This window comes from Amia ocellicauda, chromosome 21 (genome assembly GCF_036373705.1).
Source record: "Amia ocellicauda isolate fAmiCal2 chromosome 21, fAmiCal2.hap1, whole genome shotgun sequence".
Lineage (NCBI taxonomy): Eukaryota > Metazoa > Chordata > Actinopteri > Amiiformes > Amiidae > Amia > Amia ocellicauda.
Window position 1 is genome coordinate 19,424,600 of NC_089870.1, and position 19,478 is coordinate 19,444,077.

At 43.7% G+C, this 19,478-nt stretch overlaps 1 protein-coding gene across 3 annotated transcripts; it reads right to left on the reverse strand.

Annotated features, from left to right (window-relative positions):
* Window positions 1-1,380: 1,380 nt before the first annotated feature.
* Window positions 1,381-19,228, reverse strand: exoc3l4 (exocyst complex component 3-like 4). 3 transcript variants are annotated; one of them, XM_066694595.1, is made up of 13 exons: window positions 19,012-19,228; window positions 14,921-15,253; window positions 13,636-13,857; window positions 12,899-13,520; window positions 12,082-12,199; window positions 8,984-9,109; window positions 6,683-6,777; window positions 5,749-5,859; window positions 4,881-5,004; window positions 4,436-4,558; window positions 3,990-4,145; window positions 3,729-3,850; window positions 1,381-2,183 (listed from the first exon to the last, which is right to left on the reverse strand). In XM_066694595.1, the coding sequence occupies exons 2-13, from the start codon at window positions 15,222-15,224 to the stop codon at window positions 2,009-2,011; spliced, it is 2,298 nt and encodes a 765-aa protein (XP_066550692.1). In that variant the 5' UTR covers window positions 15,225-15,253; window positions 19,012-19,228; the 3' UTR covers window positions 1,381-2,008. The 3 variants fall into 3 exon arrangements, with proteins under 3 accessions (XP_066550692.1, XP_066550693.1, XP_066550691.1); XM_066694596.1 differs by having other exon boundaries at window positions 3,990-4,142; window positions 14,921-15,256; XM_066694594.1 differs by having other exon boundaries at window positions 14,921-15,256.
* Between the last annotated feature and the right edge of the window lie 250 nt (window positions 19,229-19,478).

Here is a 19,478-nt window from a genome sequence, read left to right on the forward strand (position 1 = left end):
CACTACCATCTGATGAGTCAAGTGGGAAGCATAGTTTTGTTATTTTGTACATTCTTAAAAAGAAAGAACGCGCTGGTGATCTCAGGAACACCAAAAGGCCCAGAAGACCACAGACAACAACTGCGGTGGATGACAGAAGAATTATTGCCCTCGTGAAGAACAACCCCTTCACAACAGTCGGCAGGGTTCCCACGGCGATCAGATTTTTATTTTCCATGACTTTTCCATGATCATTTTCTGATTTTCCATGAGTAAATTATTTATTCAACTAATAAAGAGTACACAGAGATCTAAATGCAAAATTAAACCTAGTAATATTTGATCAATGTATATGTAGTATAAATGTTAATTACAGAAGAAACTATACAAAACCACATTAACAATCTGTATTTGAATGATTTTAGCAGTAATTCTGAATCACCTTGAATATAAACTATATATACTATTAAATTAATTAATAAAAACATACATTCAAACATTACGATATACAAACAGTCAGTTCAGTAGGGGCCTACAGTAATCCTACAGTTTGTTTTAAACTTGAAAGTTTTTGATTATTATTTAATCTATCTTTCTAAATAATAATAATAATAATAATAATAATAATAATAATAATGATTTTCACCAATAAGTTACCAGGTTTGTGTGTTTGAGGAGTTTGGATTTTACTGATTTATACCCATTTTTTAAAACACTCGATATTATTTTCAGTTTCTTAATGGTAATTCTTTTTTATGAAATACTACTTCACAAGCTTGTTTGATAATACGACATTATCTTGCCAACACTCACATCTAAGTTGTTCTGCAGTGTACAGCTCTATATGATTGGCTCACACACAGAGGTTGGTCAGCATTGTGGCATTGAGGACAGAGCTGGCGCTGACAGAATAAAGCAGTATGTAGAAAGCAAACGGCACCAGAAACTCAGCAAAAGTGAGCTTTGGGATAAACAGTGTATATTGGTAACTTTTGTAGAACTTGTTTGTGGTTTTGAAATACAATTTTATTTGTTAAATAGAACAATATGTAGTTATTATTTACTTGATTTTAAATAAATATGCATATCATACATTTGGCTATTTAATTTAAACGCAACGGACACTTCGTAAAGTTTGAGCATTGAATGTAGGCAGGGGTTCTCAACACTGGTCCCATTTAAAATCAAGTAAATAATAACAATGCATATTGTTCTATTCAACAAATTATATTTTATTATTTCAAAACCACCGATGTAGGCAATAGTAAAACCTTTTTTTTGTTCATCTTATTAAACCCGATAATTTTTTTTGCACTGATTTTCACCCGGGTTTAGTGTTTGTTCAGATTTTTGCTAAATAAAAAACAGAACACTTTGTGTATGATAATGAGAAAACAACAATTAAAGCAGCATTTCATCTTTATTTCACAAAAACAACATTTCAATCTACAAGAGATCATCAGGATAGTCACGATCGCATACACGGATTTACGTCATTTTTTCCAGAGCTGTATAATTACTAATGTATTTCTTCAAAGAAACAAAATCACAAACTCTTAACAGACAGAAAAAGCAATACACAATTGATCCACTACACACTGATAACATCTGCACTGCACAGGACAATAGTGCGCTGAGGAACTGTGATGGCTCCAGTTGTTTCACCAGAGAAAAGTCAGAGGGCAGACGAGAGAGGCTGGCTATGGGACATGCGGCCACTTCATGAACACTGCGAAGCCTGTGAGTGGACTGAGGCCCAGCACTGCCCCATGTGGCTGACTGATGAGCTCACAGGCCCGTCTCCACCTCCCTCAGCAGGGGAAACCTGCCGCCTGCCCGATTAGCCTCCCAGCTGCCCAGTAACAAGACTGCGGTTTGAACTGGAGTAGTGTGTGAGGGGGGAACAGAACAAGCCTTTTGGATGGTAGATCAGGCATGATCTATATTCCTCCCATCCAGTCTTCACAGTTATTGTGCATGAGTGGTGTCAGACTCTCCAGCAAAAAAACAAGTTCGGTCCGCAGGGGACTCAGGACAGGGAACAGTCGATGGTGGGGACCTCGATGGTGCCGAAGAAGGCTCTGCTGGGGTCCCGGCCAGACTCCAAGTTCGACTGCAGCTCCTCCAAGTGTCTCAGGATCGCCCGTTTCTCCTCACCGTTCATCAGCCCCCGGAAATACAGCACCGCAGACACGTGCTTCTTACTGGGGGGAGAGAAAATAAGCAACAATAACATTCTGGTCAAGGGCCTGGAATGAGATCTGAGGAACTGGCAGAACAAACTGGTCTGGCTCGGGTCCCTGGGAAAGGAGACGCCACTGAGCGGGCCCTGCAGGACGGGGCAGTATAGTCCCACCTCTGTCAGACAGGAAAATAAAGTCACTTTAGAGCTGTGTGTGTCTGCAGTGTCAGCAGGTCCGTGATGGACTGCTTGGTGCCTAATAATGGTAAACCATTATTTACAGTTAAGTGTTTCTCCAGCTGGATACAAATTTAAAATCACAGATTCCGGATTGTTTCAGAGAAGTGAGTAAGACTGGAACCTGTTTACATGACTGGAAAGCTGGTACAAATTGATTTATTAGAGTTAATAATATGATTATACAAGTACTCTGGGTACAGCAAGGCAATGCTGGTACAAAGACTTGATTGACAAGTCTCTTACAAGTTGAACCTCTGTCCAAATCCACCTTCCTGGGTTCCCACACTGTAAGGCAAATCAGGAATTGAATATAACAGGTGTTTAGGGCTTCAAATTGTTTATAAGAAGTTCTTTATATATTTATCTCTTTGATCTGTGAAGACAATGGTTATCTATGATCTTACAGAGCAAAGCAGTCTGGTGAGGGGTTTCAAGTGCAGTAATTGATTCACAAGGACTGGAGTAAAGGTTGTAGAAATGTCATTAAATACTGTTTTATTGGTGTAAGTATTTTACATTTCAAAATAAAAAACAATCAATACAAATTTAATACTTATGATTAAAATTTTAAAAGTCAATTCTTAAAATCACCTACAATTTTTAAAATCTTAGTGATTAATAAAACAAATAAACTCAAATAAACATGTGCTTAAACAAAACAAACGTGATTAGAGCAAACTGCTACCAACATAAAAGTCAAATACATTGAAAATAACTGAAAATGCACTGGACAAATTAAAAAAAACAATTAAAAAGGTAAAAATAAAAAACAAACCAAAACGGTCCAATGCATTTAAAATTAAATCCAAAACGGTCAATGTATTTGACAAATAAATAGAACAAAACTAAACCAAAAAAAAAACAACAACTAGTGTTTTAAAAACAACTAAATCTTTAAAAACAGTTAAAATTCATTTTTAAAAGTCATTTTAAAAGGCAATCATTCATAAAATAGTTAAAAGATCTTGGACTCGGGCTCCAGCAGGGGGAACTGACCGTCCCCGGGGGTGGGTCCCATCATGGGAAATGTCATTAAACACTGAACAGATCCACAGATAAGGAGAGGTGCAGACTGGGAGGGGGCAGGTTCCTTTTGCTCTCCCCACGCGTGTGTTTGTGGCCGCCGCCTTATGGGAGGTGGGTAATACCAATACATATGTAGATCTACAAAACATATTCATACTGCAAAGCATAAAAAGTTGAAAACCCAAGTAAAGGTGTGGCGTATCTACAGACGCCCCCCGGGTCCACACTGAGCCCGGGACGGTCCGCATGCACAGTGGCCATTGCCACAGCACCGCCCCCCCTCCGCCCACACTGAGCGTACCTGATATCGGGGTAGTCTCGGACCAGCGGTTGCAGCCCGTTCTTGATGTCACTTTTGTTCTTAGTGCCGATGATGTCACACAGCTGCCCCCCCACCGGGCGCAGCCAGTCACAGGTCGTGCTCTGGGGGGGCGAGAGGGCACAGAACATTATTACTATTGTTTCTATTGCTTCAATGAATAATTGGGGCTTGCCTTCGATTCTCAAGTCGCATTGCTCAAGAGAGGCTCACCGGGCCCAGCTCTCGGGGACGGTCGCTCACCAGGTTATCAAACAGCCGGTCCAGCACCTCCCACTGCTGCCTCATCTTGGCCGCTGCCTCCTCGTGCTTCCTGTTCTTGCAGGAGTAGCTGTTCTTCAGGACCTGAGAGATGTACTGCTTGGCAAGGTGGTAGTGGACATCATTCACGAAACCCTGCTTTCCACGGGAAAGTGGAGGAGAAAGAAAAACAGAAACAAACAAACAAATAGATACACATAGATAAAGACCCTGCCCTTGGTGTTCTGCGATTTCAGTATATGCGTGATCACAGCATGTGATGTGGGTGGGCAGGGAGTACTGGCGGCCATGAGAACTGGGATTCGATTCCACTTGTGTGCTCGCTGTGTCCAACCTAATACAGCCATTAGACCAGTAGTGCACAAGAAAACTTACATACGACCAGAGGAGGCCATGTGTGTGTGTGAGCCCCCCACCCAGCCCCTCACCTGTATGTACGGGGGCTTCATTCTGCGGTAGTGCTGGGAGACCTCCTCCATGATGTCCACTATCTTCTGGAAATCATTGTCGGTGAACAGCCACTTCCTGGTCATCATTCTCCTCATGTAGGGCTGCGGCACAAACTGCAAACATCAGTCTTCACACTGGGGCAGCAAAACTGGACAAGTGGTCAGACAGAGTCTACTGGGTCACAGATTCACCAGGAAGTGACCACCATCCAAAACCCCAGCCCGGGAACACAGTGGACACATGTAAACCCTAAAAGCAAGCTTTACTCATTTTCAGACCCAGGGGGCATCAGAGGTCCCTGTGCATCTTCACCACAAACACACAGTTCCTGGAATTACGGTTTCATCTTGTGGGTTACGATTTTACAAAAGAAGAAGCTGGGATAGAGTCCAGTTCTCTCACACACTCACACACTGGCCTCACCTTGAGCCCCTCCATCAGCTGGTCCAGTAGCGCCGCTGTGAAGCCCTGCACCCCCCCCTCCAGCTCCTGGATTAACTCCCCCACCGGCACCGGGCTGCTCTCCTTGTACTTCTTCACTTGATCCCTAGGTGATTAAAACATCAATTAATCAATCACTTAATCAATCTATTAATGAAGCCCATTTGACAAACGCGAGGGGAAATGTCTTCAGGTTACACGTCAGTTTTACTGGGAGGTACAGTGCTCTTTCTGTCCCGGACAAAAGACAGAGTTTGATTTGTGACAGGGTGACCTACCCCTCACCCCCTCGTCAATTGCTTGATATTACAAGAGTCAGTGACCCCCCTGGGTGGCACAACAATCATTTTAAGGAGCCTCTGATCTCCAACAGAAGGAGACACAGAGAAACTAGACACACACTGATTTGCCCTGTTTTGCCTCAGGCCAACGTGCTGGTTTTGTTTTGTGTTTGTCTGAATGAAGTGTTTTATTTCTCTACCATGAAGGATTCTCTCCATAGGAGCCTGTGTTTCCTAACAGGTTAACCATCTCACACCCACACATAGTTTGGACACATCCAAGCAGACCAGGGTGCACTCCGGTGCACTCTTGTGTTCACTGTTTGACCTTAGGCCTGGGCAGAGAAAGAGTCCTTCATGGCACATGACCGCATCATGTATGGAGCTCATGGCATAGAGGCGTTCCATTGTGATTGGCTGAGATTAAACCTATAAGCTTACGACGGAAAAAAGGCGAAGTAATCGCTTCTAGGTCACCAGTATCTCAGACACAAGGTCAAAACATGGAATTTGTTCCTTCAAGAAACCCGTAGGACACATCCACTTGATCAAGGGGATGGGGGACTCACGTCAGGTTCGAGAAGCTGTTGACGTAGGTGACGAGGTAAGCGACCTGCAGCAACTGTGGCTGTGAGGGGGTCGGGGGGGTGCTGCTCCATTCCCTGAAGTCGACCTGAAACCTGCAGGACAGAATCAGGACAGAGGACAATCGGGGTGCATGTCATGAGATCTTTTTAACAAATGTGGTCGAGGGGTGGAAACACACACCAGGTCCACCTGCTCAGTGGCAACCCCTCCTGTTTCCCAGCTTCACAGAATCAGAAATTATTAAAATATCTAATTCCCTTGAGAAAAGCAGTGGACCACACTGTCCACTCTGGTGCCACTGATCTATAACTAGACAGGCATTGTTGAACTTTTGGCCACAAAGTGAGGAGGAGGCTGTCAAACTAGTGAGGAAGAGGAGGGGAAGAGGGGTTGTGGGTGGTGTTGGTGAAACTGTTGGACTGGGAGGTTTAGAGAGTTGTTGGTCTGAAGGTTAGAAATGTGAAATTTCTGTCCCAAACAATTTGACACCCCTTTCAAGCAGCAAGAGGCTTCACTGCCTGTCACGGGCCCCCACCTCCAGAGGATTTCCCTTTGCTGCAGGAGGAAGGAGGGAAGAGGGAGTCACGGCTTACAGACCAGGGAGGCCTGCATTACCTGAGAGACCCAGGCAGTGTGCTGTGTCATTAAATAAGAGAGACCTGCGCTGTGGAGATGAGCCCACGGATGCAGTTTTCATTTTGTTGACACAGACGGGGCCTTTTTGCACTCGCATGGCAAAGATAGAAAAAAACACCAACTTTCCAGACACTCTTGGGCTGCTTCAAAATGAAATAAATAATCCCAAATCCTGCAGGGTGAAATATAAGTCATGCAATAATAATAATAATAATAATTTACAAAATCCATTGGTTTTGCAATAATAATAATAGTAATAAAACTGGTTCATTCCCTTACTGTTTGGAAAAGTGTTTCAGTTCCTCTGTGCAGGTGGACACGACCTCCTGCTCCAGACCGATCTCTCTGGAGTTCTTCACGTAGCCGTGGATCAGCTGTGGAAGAGCAAACCCACAGGCCGGTCAGCGCCAAAGCAGAGGAGGCGAGCGCATCTATTGGCCCGTGGTGTGTACTGCAGGTGTCACTCTGTGGGACACTGGTTGTGGACAGACACGTCTGGCACACCCCAGAGGACGGCTCAGCATGTCCCTGTGTGTCGGTGATGTCTCGCATGCATGTCAGACAGAGGCGGCTCATCCGATTAGGCAACTGAGGCACGGCTTCACTAAGAATTAACAGTTTAATTAATAATAATAATAATAATAATAATAATAATAATAATAATAATAATAATATACTGAATATTCGATTTTTTTTTTGTTCGTTTTTGTATCCGTTGAAAGGAAATACAAAAAATGATATGCAACTGAACATATTCTTTGTATAACTTCCCTATAAGCGCAGTAGTGACACTATTCAATACAGACTCGTCCAACCCAGAAGCACAGTGAGGCCAGAAACAGGACATCAAGATCCTTCCTTTAAATACCCATGAACCGGCTACTGGAGACAGCGCTCTTGCCAGGTCAGGTGAAAACATTGCTGGTTGAAATAATAACGTGTTTGTGTTAAGAAGATGCAATTGGTTTTTTTTTTTATAAATCTTAAATCTTAAATAAATGAGGCAGGTTTTCCATTATATGGATAGAGAGAAAAGCGCCATCGGAAGTCTTTGTGACTTACATATTGCATATTGACAGAAGAAAAGGGGGAGTTGTTTAAATAGAGGATCTTTGATGATGTTCCCTGATGCCGGAAACAGGACATGAGGCACAGTAACCACAGCATGGTGAGGCGCCGTTCAGTTTGTCCCACTGCACCTCTGTACCCCATCACTCTGTACAGCGGAAGTGGAGTTGAACTTGAACATGCCAGTTTTGTGGTTAAGAATATTATTAGTTTTGCTGTATTTCTTTTACATTTAAAAAAATAATTATATGCAGAAGGACGTTGTGAGTAAGCTAAAACAGTGCGGGTTTTAAGATCTGACAAAGAGAGACGTGTCTTTGTGAAACCTGTAAAAACCTGTGCTGGACGTTTTTAGAAAGACAGGACACGAAGCAGGCAGTTTCAGCTGTCCGTATGGAGTACATAATGGCCGACCGGTACCACTGGGACTAACACATCTGCTGGTCACATGGTTGTGTGTCAATCTGTGTAGACGAGTGATGGTCACTGGAAAAGCCCGTCACAGTGCCGCTTTGCACAGCTCATAACAGGAGCACAGGACTGAGCAATGGGGTTTCCCTGAATACATTTTACTTCAAGACAGAATGCGAATCGCCCTTCACTACAAGTAAGGTACATACTTTTCTTTATTTTTGTAATGGAGGTATTTGCTAAATGCATTGCCACGGCATCACACTTTTTGTTGTTGTTAAATGATTTCTGAGATATTTAGGTTCGCAGCTAACTCAACATGTTGCCACATTGTGTATTTATATTGTTAGGAGTTCCATGCAACGAATGAGTATAAATTGAGTGTGTACTATATACGTTGTTGAAGTCTATTTTTGTCCCTTTTTTGTTTTTAAGCAAATCTTTGTGCTTAAAGTGCTGGTGTTGTGTTTTTAAACTAATTCAGGTATAATGGCTTCTGTTTATACATGGTGGTGTTATTATTATTCTGCAGTTAAATAACCTTAAATCCAAAGAAAACCCATCTTGGTTTTAGTGTGTTGATACTCGGCTGTAAAACGCATTAAATGCAATTAACCTGTAGTCCGTTTTTTTTGTTTTTATTTGTCCTGATACGTGCCTCACCTGTCTAAAATGTCACCAGCCGCCACTGACGTCAGGACATGATACGTACACATCTCCAACTGCATGAAACTGTTAAAAATCACAATATATGTTCTAATGCAGTGGGTCTCAGCCCTGGTCCTGGAGGGCCCCTACCCGCTGTGTTTTGTTCCAACTGAGCTCTCAATTACTTAATTGAGCACTTAATTGAAGTAATGGTTGGAACAAGAGCCAGCAGGGTGAGGCTCCTCCAGGGCCAGGGCTGGGAGCCCCTGATCTAATGGCATGTTCTCCACTGTGTCGTAGGAGCGCCAAACGTGTCCACTCCGCAGTTCTGCAGTTTGCACGCTACAGATGCCTGTGCCGGCCAGCTGTGTTTGGACGCTGTGTGCAGTGTGTGTCAGGGGGCGGTCAGTGTGTGGAACGCAGGGACACGTTGGCTCCAGTGTGTCACAGTACCTCACACACAGTGATGTGCATATCGGAGTGGTAGTAGTCATTTAATATCTCTGGCTCCTTTTCCTTTTGCCACACTTCCTCCAATTCCAGTTTCACTGCGTTCTTCAATGAGGTTCTCAGCTTCTCCTGAAAAACACAAGGAAAATCCACAATTATCAAAGTCTACTACTAGTACTAATATATATATATATATATATATATATATATATATATATATATATATATATATACACTCACCTAAAGGATTATTAGGAACACCTGTTCAATTTCTCATTAATGCAATTATCTAACCAACCAATCACATGGCAGTTGCTTCAATGCATTTAGGGGTGTGGTCCTGGTCAAGACAATCTCCTGAACTCCAAACTGAATGTCTGAATGGGAAAGAAAGGTGATTTAAGCAATTTTGAGCGTGGCATGGTTGTTGGTGCCAGACGGGCCGGTCTGAGTATTTCACAATCTGCTCAGTTACTGGGATTTTCACGCACAACCATTTCTAGGGTTTACAAAGATATACACTCACCTAAAGGATTATTAGGAACACCATACTAATACTGTGTTTGACCCCCTTTTGCCTTCAGAACTGCCTTAATTCTACGTGGCATTGATTCAACAAGGTGCTGAAAGCATTCTTTAGAAATGTTGGCCCATATTGATAGGAGAGCATCTTGCAGTTGATGGAGATTTGTGGGATGCACATCCAGGGCACGAAGCTCCCGTTCCACCACATCCCAAAGATGCTCTATTGGGTTGAGATCTGGTGACTGTGGGGGCCAGTTTAGTACAGTGAACTCATTGTCATGTTCAAGAAACCAATTTGAAATGATTCGACCTTTGTGACATGGTGCATTATCCTGCTGGAAGTAGCCATCAGAGGATGGGTACATGGTGGTCTTAAAGGGATGGACATGGTCAGAAACAATGCTCAGCTAGCCCGTGGCATTTAAACGATGCCCAATTGGCACTAAGGGGCCTAAAGTGTGCCAAGAAAACATCCCCCACACCATTACACCACCACCACCAGCCTGCACAGTGGTAACAAGGCATGATGGATCCATGTTCTCATTCTGTTTACGCCAAATTCTCACTCTACCATCTGAATGTCTCAACAGAAATCGAGACTCATCAGACCAGGCAACATTTTTCCAGTCTTCAACTGTCCAATTTTGGTGAGCTTGTGCAAATTGTAGCCTCTTTTTCCTATTTGTAGTGGAGATGAGTGGTACCCGGTGGGGTCTTCTGCTGTTGTAGCCCATCCGCCTCAAGGTTGTACGTGTTGTGGCTTCACAAATGCTTTGCTGCATACCTCGGTTGTAACGAGTGGTTATTTCAGTCAAAGTTGCTCTTCTATCAGCTTGAATCAGTCGGCCCATTCTCCTCTGACCTCTAGCATCAACAAGGCATTTTCGCCCACAGGACTGCCGCATACTGGATGTTTTTCCCTTTTCACACCATTCTTTGTAAACCCTAGAAATGGTTGTGCGTGAAAATCCCAGTAACTGAGCAGATTGTGAAATACTCAGACCGGCCCGTCTGGCACCAACAACCATGCCACGCTCAAAATTGCTTAAATCACCTTTCTTTCCCATTCAGACATTCAGTTTGGAGTTCAGGAGATTGTCTTGACCAGGACCACACCCCTAAATGCATTGAAGCAACTGCCATGTGATTGGTTGGTTAGATAATTGCATTAATGAGAAATTGAACAGGTGTTCCTAATAATCCTTTAGGTGAGTGTATATATATATAATGGATAAATGTTGATATGCTACAGATTTTTTGGTTTTAGTGGGTTACAGTATATTGTTTAAAAACTGTAAATGTGTGTGTCTAGTTTAATCGGATGCACACATTTCAGGATTGTATTTGGTTTCTGCTATCAATTGGACATAAACTAATTCTGAGGACTTTCTTATAAACATCTTCAAGCAAGCCTTGGAAAGCTAATATCTGTCACTACTAGAGCAAATGGAAACAATAGGGACACTAATTTGGGTGTCTATTCCCAGTTCCAAAAATAGTTCCCCAGCATGAATCTATTGTATCTCTCTTGTACTGTAGTGCTACTGTTACTTTCACACATTCATTTGCAGTTCTACTATACAAACCTGTAGCAAGAGTAATGCGTTAAAGGAGTCGAGTTGTGCCGTTTAAAAGCCACAAACTGTCTTCTCAATCTGTTACAGGAAGGCATATCTACTAGCACATTGTCACTCCTACACTCTGCACTTCTGTTGCTACAGCTTTCCCCTTAGTCTCTTCTGGGTTTCTGTGTATTTATACCTGATTAATGAATAATCACCTGTGCTTGCTCCTCCTCCATACAGCTCATTAACTCTGTGTATTCATACTGCTTTGTTCTGGGTGCTCCTCACAAAGTCTTGTTTACTATATTGTGACATTTCTGAGCATTTATTCCAGTCATATTGATCCCCCGTGTATCTGACTTGTGTTTCCCCTTTTGACCTTCGATCTGAGATTATCCTGACCAGCTTGTTTGCCTGATCCCTGACTGATTATCGACCTCAACCTTAGCATTGCTCTTGTTGTTACTTTTTGCTGGCCCTAGTCCCCTCGCTTGTCCTGACCTGACCTCTCGCTCTGCGCCTGGGTCCACCTTCCCTGGCATTCCCTGGGATTACACACATATCTTGATGATGATTTCAATAATAAAAATAATAATAATAATAGGTTCTAGATAAACGCACCCATCCTTTGAGTGTGCCGTGTTTAAAAAAAAAAAAGTGCTCGGAAACATTATTGCAATGATTGAAGCACAATACTAGTTTAGTACTGGATAAGAAACCAAATAGCAAATAGCCCTACTTTATTGTTGCACATGGAAGAGTTTTCTTATGGCAATGCAATGCTTGTCTTAATGTTGTCTGTACACATTTTGCTCTTCCTAATAGTTCTTGACAGAAACCTGGGTATTTATTAAACTGTAACTTAACAACGATAGCCAGGTTTTACAAAAAGCTCTGGAACTCAACCAGCGCCAGATGCCCCTTCGGCTGTGGAAACGAGGCATCAGTGTTTTAGCCAGTGTCTGCCGCAGTGCTTGGAGCTGGAGTCTGTGGCCCAATAGGAGGTTTTACCTGTAAGTCCTCAAGGAAGTACTGGTGAGCCATCTCCATCTCGTCCTTGTCCAACAGTGGCCCAAGGCCCTCGCTGCCCATCTCCGGCTGCAGAGTCGGGCTGCCCATGATCTTCTCACTGCAGAGCAAGCGAGGAGGTGGAGTTCAGGATCCTGCTTGAACTCTTAGGAACCCAGAGTGACTAATTGGCCACACAGAGACAGGCCTGCAATGCTGGGGAGATTATATTCCTGTCAAGGTATTTATGACACTGATGACGCTGGGCTGTTAAGGTCGAAGCTCTCTGAAGCACATGTCAGAGGTGCGCCCTGTCAGCGGTCAGACTGGGCCACCACCGCACGCACATCTCAGAGCAACCAGCGGGTCACACGCCCACTGTGACCAAAACACCTGACCTCTGTCATGGGGGGGTGCCCTTTTCCTAATCTGGGAATGCTGAATACTGAAACAGGCTCACATACACAACTTGCTCTGTTGCATACAGTCCTGATGGCCCCCCTCCCCAGTGCGGCCACGTGTTGCAGCTCAGCGCAGGTGGCCTGGACTCGAGACCTGCCCACAGGGTGGCAGCTGCTTTGTCATAAAACCCATGTTCTGGCCATGAGAGCTGTTGGCACTTGGATAGAGCACAGAACACAAGAGCCTGCGATCATGCTTTTGTTCATAAAGGTACATGAAACGGAGCCCTAAGATACTAGACCCTGTTCACCATGCTGGGTCAAGAGAGTTAATAACTGATACCTGTGGGGGGGGAACAGTAGGATACTTTTATTAATAAAGAAATCCTCCACATGGAAGCAGGCAGGCCGGGGCTCACCTGGGATATGTGCCGATGGTCCATTGGAGGAGGTGGTAACTGTCTCTCATGTCCAGCTTTTGATGCAGGATCTGTTTGAGGTGATGGGAGACAGCCTGGTGGTAGCAGTCCCTGTAGGCGCTGAAGACCGCGAAGCTTGGGGGGTAGACGGCCTGCAGCTCCTCCTTCACGGTCTGCAGGTCCCCCACGATGGCGGCTCCCAGCAGCCCCAGGTGCACGGACAGCCAGGAGGGGTCCTGCTCCTTGGCATCCAGCTGCACGCTCTGGATCGTGACCTGCACCCCTTCTTGCACCCCACGTGTCCACGTCTCCTTCCACGTCTCGGGCCCCGACACCTCGTGGCTGCTCTCCCCACCGTCCTCCTCGATGATAGCTGCCACATCCCCCAGCAGCTCCTTGGTCCGGCTGGGCAGCCTGGTGGAGTCCCTGACGATGCCCCTCACCTTGTCCCGCAGGGCGTTGTACAGGAGGTTGAGGTCCTTCTCCTTCCTGGCCAGCTCGATGGTCCCCTCCGCCTCCCCGGCCGCCTCCTTCTCCGCCTGCAGCTCCAGGCGCAGAGACAGCAGGTTCAGGTGAGCGTCCTCCAGCACCTCCGTGTCGATGAGCTTGCTGATCTGCATGACTGCGAGGAGACAACTCAACCATCAATCAATCAATCAATCAAGGACATCATCAGTAAGTCAGATCTTCACCTGCAAAGGAAACCAGCGGCATGGACTTCACCCTGAGCACCTCACCTGACAGCGGGGGGCTGGGGATCACTCGGCTCTTGGGCTGCTTCTCGCACTGCTCCTCCTGCAGCAGCTCTGAGCTCGGTGCCTCCGTCAGGGTCTGCAGGGCCTCCACCTGGGGCCCCTTGTCCTTCTTTAGCCTCCAGCTGAACCTGCCAAAGCCCGCTTGCTTCAGCGTGGAGGCAGAGCCAGACTCTGCCGGGCTGACGCGCTGAGATTCGGGAGCGTCTGTGAGGAGAGAAGAGCCAGTCAGGGAGGGTCTTCTGTTCTGTGCCATCCTTTCTGCCCTGGCTTCCATTCTTCTTTCATGGTTTCACTGAATGACAGCCATGTGTTTTAGAGACGGTTTGGAAATGTATGCAGCTCAGTTTCGGTTCAGCGTGGAGGGTGGCTGGGGGCCTGGTGAGGGGCTGCCGTTCTGCCCCCAGGCCTTCATGCTGAAGCGCCCATATTTCTTGAAGGGAGAGGTGGCCTTGGGGCTGTGGGATCCTCCTGACCTTTGACCTGGTAGAGTGAGAACTGAACTGTCCCTAAACTGTAGTTTAATCTCCTCTTTCCCCGTCACCAGCACTGACACACTAGTACAGTATTAATAATATTCACTGCTTCCATGGGCGTCTCTATCCATTACAACTGATCAGGGTTTACAACAGTACAGTACAATAATAGTCAATAATAACACTAGTGTATTGCAACTCTACACAAAGCACTGTTTTACACAAGTGGAAGACCAGCCCTGTAGAAATCCCTCCTGCTTGTCTTCACCCCCACAAACATCTGAAGACTTGAGTCATAGATGGATTTTGTCCTTCGTTGCCTGGAGGATTCTGAATGAGATTCGTATTTGGCATTCAAGAAGTAGTGTGAACTGTAATCTGCAGGGCGACCAGTAAGACCGGATTTATTTTTAATAGCATAAAAAAATGTATTGAAATAGAAGAATAAAGGGCCCACTCAAAACTAACTAAACAGGTTTGTTCGGTCTAACTGGTGATAATACAATAGTGAGTACTGTGATACAGGGCTCGTCTACACAATGGATACAATCATTTACTGTCTCCCCTGGTATTGCGTTGAATCAGTGCAATTTTACAAGATAGTAAATGACTAAATTACAAGTAGAGTCTGAACGGATCTCTTGGTGTGAAGTGATTTAAATCCATACTTGCTCACTCCACATCCACCTCCTGTCTCCCTGCCCCCTTACACTCCCTGTGACCTTGGGCTGAGGTCAGCTGATGTGCCCCCGAATGAGCTTTGCTTTTCTAACTGAGAGCTGTGTGTCACTTACTTGTGGAGTCCAGGGGCTGCGACCCCATCTCGGAGTCTTCCTCATTATCGTTGGTCTTCTGATGGTTGGCTCCCTCGTACTTCGACCTCCTGCGGAAAGGGAGCAGGAAACTCTCCCTGAAGCTCCTCCTCACCTTCCCCAGGACCCCCCGTGGCCTCTCGAACCCGAGCCCGTCCGCCTGGGCCCCACCATCCTCCGGCATGTCCTGTCCGGGAGCCTCTGCCTCGGGGACGGCCATGGCAGTGTGGTCGTCTGAGCCCCGGACCTCGGCCGCCTCCACTTCTCCCTTGGCCTGCTGGGCCATTCAGAGCCCGTGTGTCATCGGCCAGGCGCCTGCTGTGCAGCGGGGAGAGGAGAACAGGAAGGGCTGAGAATAGGGAAGCCTGAAAGTGTCCAGGTCAGCAGTGCGAGCCAAGGACGGAGAAATTAGGAAAAACAGGCCGTGTGGGTCTGCAGCCCGTACGTGTGTCAGCACTAAAGGTTTTTAGATTATTTTTGTTTGTTTTTTAGACCTTTTCTCTGCACTAAAATGGACAAATTATTAATTATTAACAGAATTTAGACTGATATCATAACATTAATTGATAACGTATTAAACTTTTATATAGTTGTGATTTTTTTTTTTTCACTCCCACTTCGAAACACTTGATGTCTTTAGAGAGACTTCCTTCGGGAGAAAAGATCGACTTAAACTGACGTCACACTACACGATTTCTACAATCTGACCCGCATCATCACATTGTAGGCACCGATATTTTGCGGAGACCTGGGTCAATTACAGATACTAATTGTTATTTGTATTTGAAAATATTTTCCCTTTATTAGAGTATTTTTAAATAACCTGCCCCAAAACAACCATTGGTATTTGAAGTATTTTAATAAATACGTATGAAAATCTTATTCTCCTGGCTGTGTGACACTGATCACGTCACCCTACATAATTGGTGATCGAGTCCTAAATATTAAACATTACAATAGAGAACTCAAGCATCGTACTTAGTTAACAAGTTCATCATGACACCTTTTTGTGCAAGTCTACAAGTCTGCAGCAAAATATCAGAAATAAACAATAAATAACCCAAACAGTTATCAAAATGTTATGTTGGGTGTGCCAGAAAATGAAACGCACACACAAACATTGCCACAGCATTCACCTTTTTAAAAACGTTGTAAATCATATGACATTATTTTGGCAAATATATACAGAAATGCACATACCTTCCTAACTGTGAAATTTACGATTGTGATAAAGGACATAAGGAGACAGCTTTGAAGTTCTGTGTTTATGACCTGTTCTCACCAAAGTACGACAGATAACACATCCATGCTGGAAGACCCCCAACCCAACTGACGTATGGGCTGCCATTCAAGGCACTTTATATATTCCATAGACCAGGGCAACAAACCCAAATACAAACTACATGCTGCTAACAGAAGTGTTTCCCAGCTTCTCCCTCAGTTTGATAACAAACAGTGAAAGGTGACTACCAAAAAATGAATAAGTCATGTTTGGTCTTAAAAGAAAGAGCATTGCCTAAACCAACCATTGAACCATTTATATTTCACTTACAATGCAACATTAACATTTGGTAAGAGAAGTATTCACACATCCTAATGGATCCTCCACTAACATGGGCATCAGACGCCCCCCCTGGGATTCCAAGAAGACTCAAATTGTGCATCACCCAGCGAGAACACCTGGCTTGTTTGGCATTAACTGTAAGGTCCTGCTTTGAGGGTCTTGAAAATGTAATTGATAGAACTAAAACTTGACAATATAGAGAGTTAGAAACTCTAGGTTACATCTGAACCACTTTCACTTTCCTCAAAGCCATCACACCCCCAAACACACATCCTGTAGGAATCAAGGGAGAGGAATGGCAAAGACTGCTTCAATTTGAATTTCAATTTATTACCCCAAACCTGACCAATCAGAAATTTGGAAGGAAAGAGTTTAGAATCTCTTTGTCTAAAAACCACAATTACAAAAACCCTAGTTGTGTATGGGATCTAAATTGTAGGAACGGACAGCGTAATCATAATTGTAGAACCGTCTCGGAAATAAGTGGAGAAGTCGCGGAGACAAAGCAAATAGAACTTTAATCGGGCCGGCTCGGAAGCTCCACTGTCAGAAATAATTCCTTCAGTGAGGCTTAATGTTTACAGACATGAGTACAACTTTTATAGGGAAAATGACATAACATCTTATGGCCGTTCATCCAATCAGAAGATACAGGTCCGGGTCCGTTTTACGATCTGTCCTCCCGTGAAGAGGTGATGGATACAAAAAGCAGATGTCCGTCTTTGATGTGCACTAGGAAGATGCGATCCCACGGTGGTCATTTACCTAGTGTCAATCGCTCAGTAACAGAAACATTCCTGCCTTATCTGGAGAAACGATTAAGTCATAAACAAATTCACAGCAGACATCTGTAGGCTATTTCGGCACTGTGTAATCTTTCATTACTGACAGGAGTTTCTAACAAATCGACCTTGTTGACCCTTTTCTTGTCCTGCTAAATCTAATCTGGTACCAATGCTAGTACCAATACAAAACATTAAATAATTATCACAAAACACTTTCTTCAACTTCCTATACAGAGTCTTCAATAATGCTTGTTGGTTATGTTATGTTTTGTACCTCGAGTCAAAACTCGAGTATTGGACAGGTCTCCTCTCACTCTCACTTTTAATATTATCCACCCTGCTTGTCTCTATCCTATCTTTGCAAATACATGTTGTCTATTTACATTTTTAATAAACCTATATCTTGTATAAAACGAGACAGCCTCAGGGTTAATTCATGCAGATCAACCTCACCGCCAATCTGAATTCATATTAGTTACAGTATTGTGGTAACTTGTGTATCAACCTCGTCTAGTTTTCAGAGGATTTGACCGCTGTGGGTTGTATTTGTGGGGGTCACTAGATAACAGGACTTTATTCAGCAATTATTATTTCTTCTGGTATTTGATACCAGATCAAAATGAAAAGTCCCAGGTCAATCGAAAGTACTTACTAATAAAACAGTAACTGTAATGATAAATTCAACAATTTGTCCATTGCAACATTTTGGCTGTGTCATAACAGATCAGCATCCTTTAATTTCATTAAACTATTTACAACATGACACCCACACTTACTTATTTGGATCAGTAATATCAAGTCTCTCTAGCTTAGACATATATTAGTTATATCTGTCTGATCAAGGTGAACTGTGTAATTGAACTTTCATCGCATTGAAAGTCAATACACAAATGCTGAAGATGCTGATTGATTCAGGAAGTGGTAGAAATTTCATAGGAGAAGATCTTTAAGAGAGTGTTTTCAGACTAAGAAAAGATGTTGTGCTTATGCTCAGATTACACCACTCCAGTGTGTAGGATATTTTGAAGCTCAGCTAGCATAGCAGGATAATGTAACATAGGATTAAAATGCCCCAAGAACAAGCAGGAACTAAAGACACTGCAGTGCAGGCCTGCCAGAGCATCACCAGGGAAGAAACCCAGCATCTGGTGATGTCTATGGGTTCCAGACTTCAGTCATTGACTGCAAAGGATTTGCAACCAAGTATTGAAACTCACAAATTAATTCATGATTATGTTAGTTTGTCCAATTACTTTTGAGCCCCTAACATTGGGGGACCACATATAAAAATGGGTGTAATTCCTCCAATATGGATGTAACTACCCTCAAATTAAAGATGAAAGTCTACACTTAAAACACATCTTGATTTTTTTCAAATCCATTGTGGTGGCGTACAGAGCCAAAATGATAACAATTGTGTCACTGTCCAAATATTTATGGACCTAACTGTATATTCCTAGGCCAGGATTATTTTTTACATGTATAGATTTTACTTGCTTTGTTTATGTTTTTGTGTATTTCAAACAACAAGCCCAAGAGTTTCCCCTAGCTTCATATCAACAATTTAATAGATTAAAAAACTAAAATGTGTTTCATGCAGCAAGTTCTTGCATGCTTACATGTTTAGTACAGAAAACAGACAAAACGCATTAGTCTGAAAATCAAACGGAGACACTAACTTGGCAATGTAAGGTCCTGCGTTGTTAACAGGCGGAACTACTTACCTGTGGAGCAGAGCCAAAGTGAGCCCAGTTGCAGAGTATCCTGCTTATAAAGGCAGATAAAGGCTAATTCACTCTCTTTCCTGGAAAATCCCCTTGCAGCACCTTAATCCAAATCATTTCACTGCCCAACGGCCTTAACAATGTAGTGCAGCTATTTTGTCCTCTGCTATTTCATGTTGTTATCAGAGTGTCAGTTGGGAGTTTTCTGGAGTCAAAAACTAAAATGTCATTTTAATCACCCCACCCAACTACATCACCTGTACCGGCAGATCCAGCCTATTTCTTTCATCCAACCCACACACTTGGAGCTGGGCCAAATGACTAACAAGTCCCTATATCACTTCAGTATCGGTTTTCAAATTTGTTTTCTGTGAATAGAAAAATATCAACACTTTGCAGAATAGGAAACATTACATGTTTTTTTCATCATTTTTTTATTGCCAGCAATTACATATCACCTGGACAAA

Excerpts from the sequence above, each read along its gene's own strand:
- exoc3l4 (XM_066694595.1), bottom strand. The coding sequence starts at position 15,224 with ATGGCCCAGCAGGCCAAGGGAGAAGTGGAGGCGGCCGAGGTCCGGGGC. Across the intron at positions 6,778-8,983 it reads TGCACATCACTGTGTGTGAG|CTGATCCACGGCTACGTGAA; the intron begins GTACTGTGACAC and ends GCTCTTCCACAG. Across the intron at positions 2,184-3,728 it reads CGAGACTACCCCGATATCAG|TAAGAAGCACGTGTCTGCGG; the intron begins GTACGCTCAGTG and ends CTCTCCCCCCAG.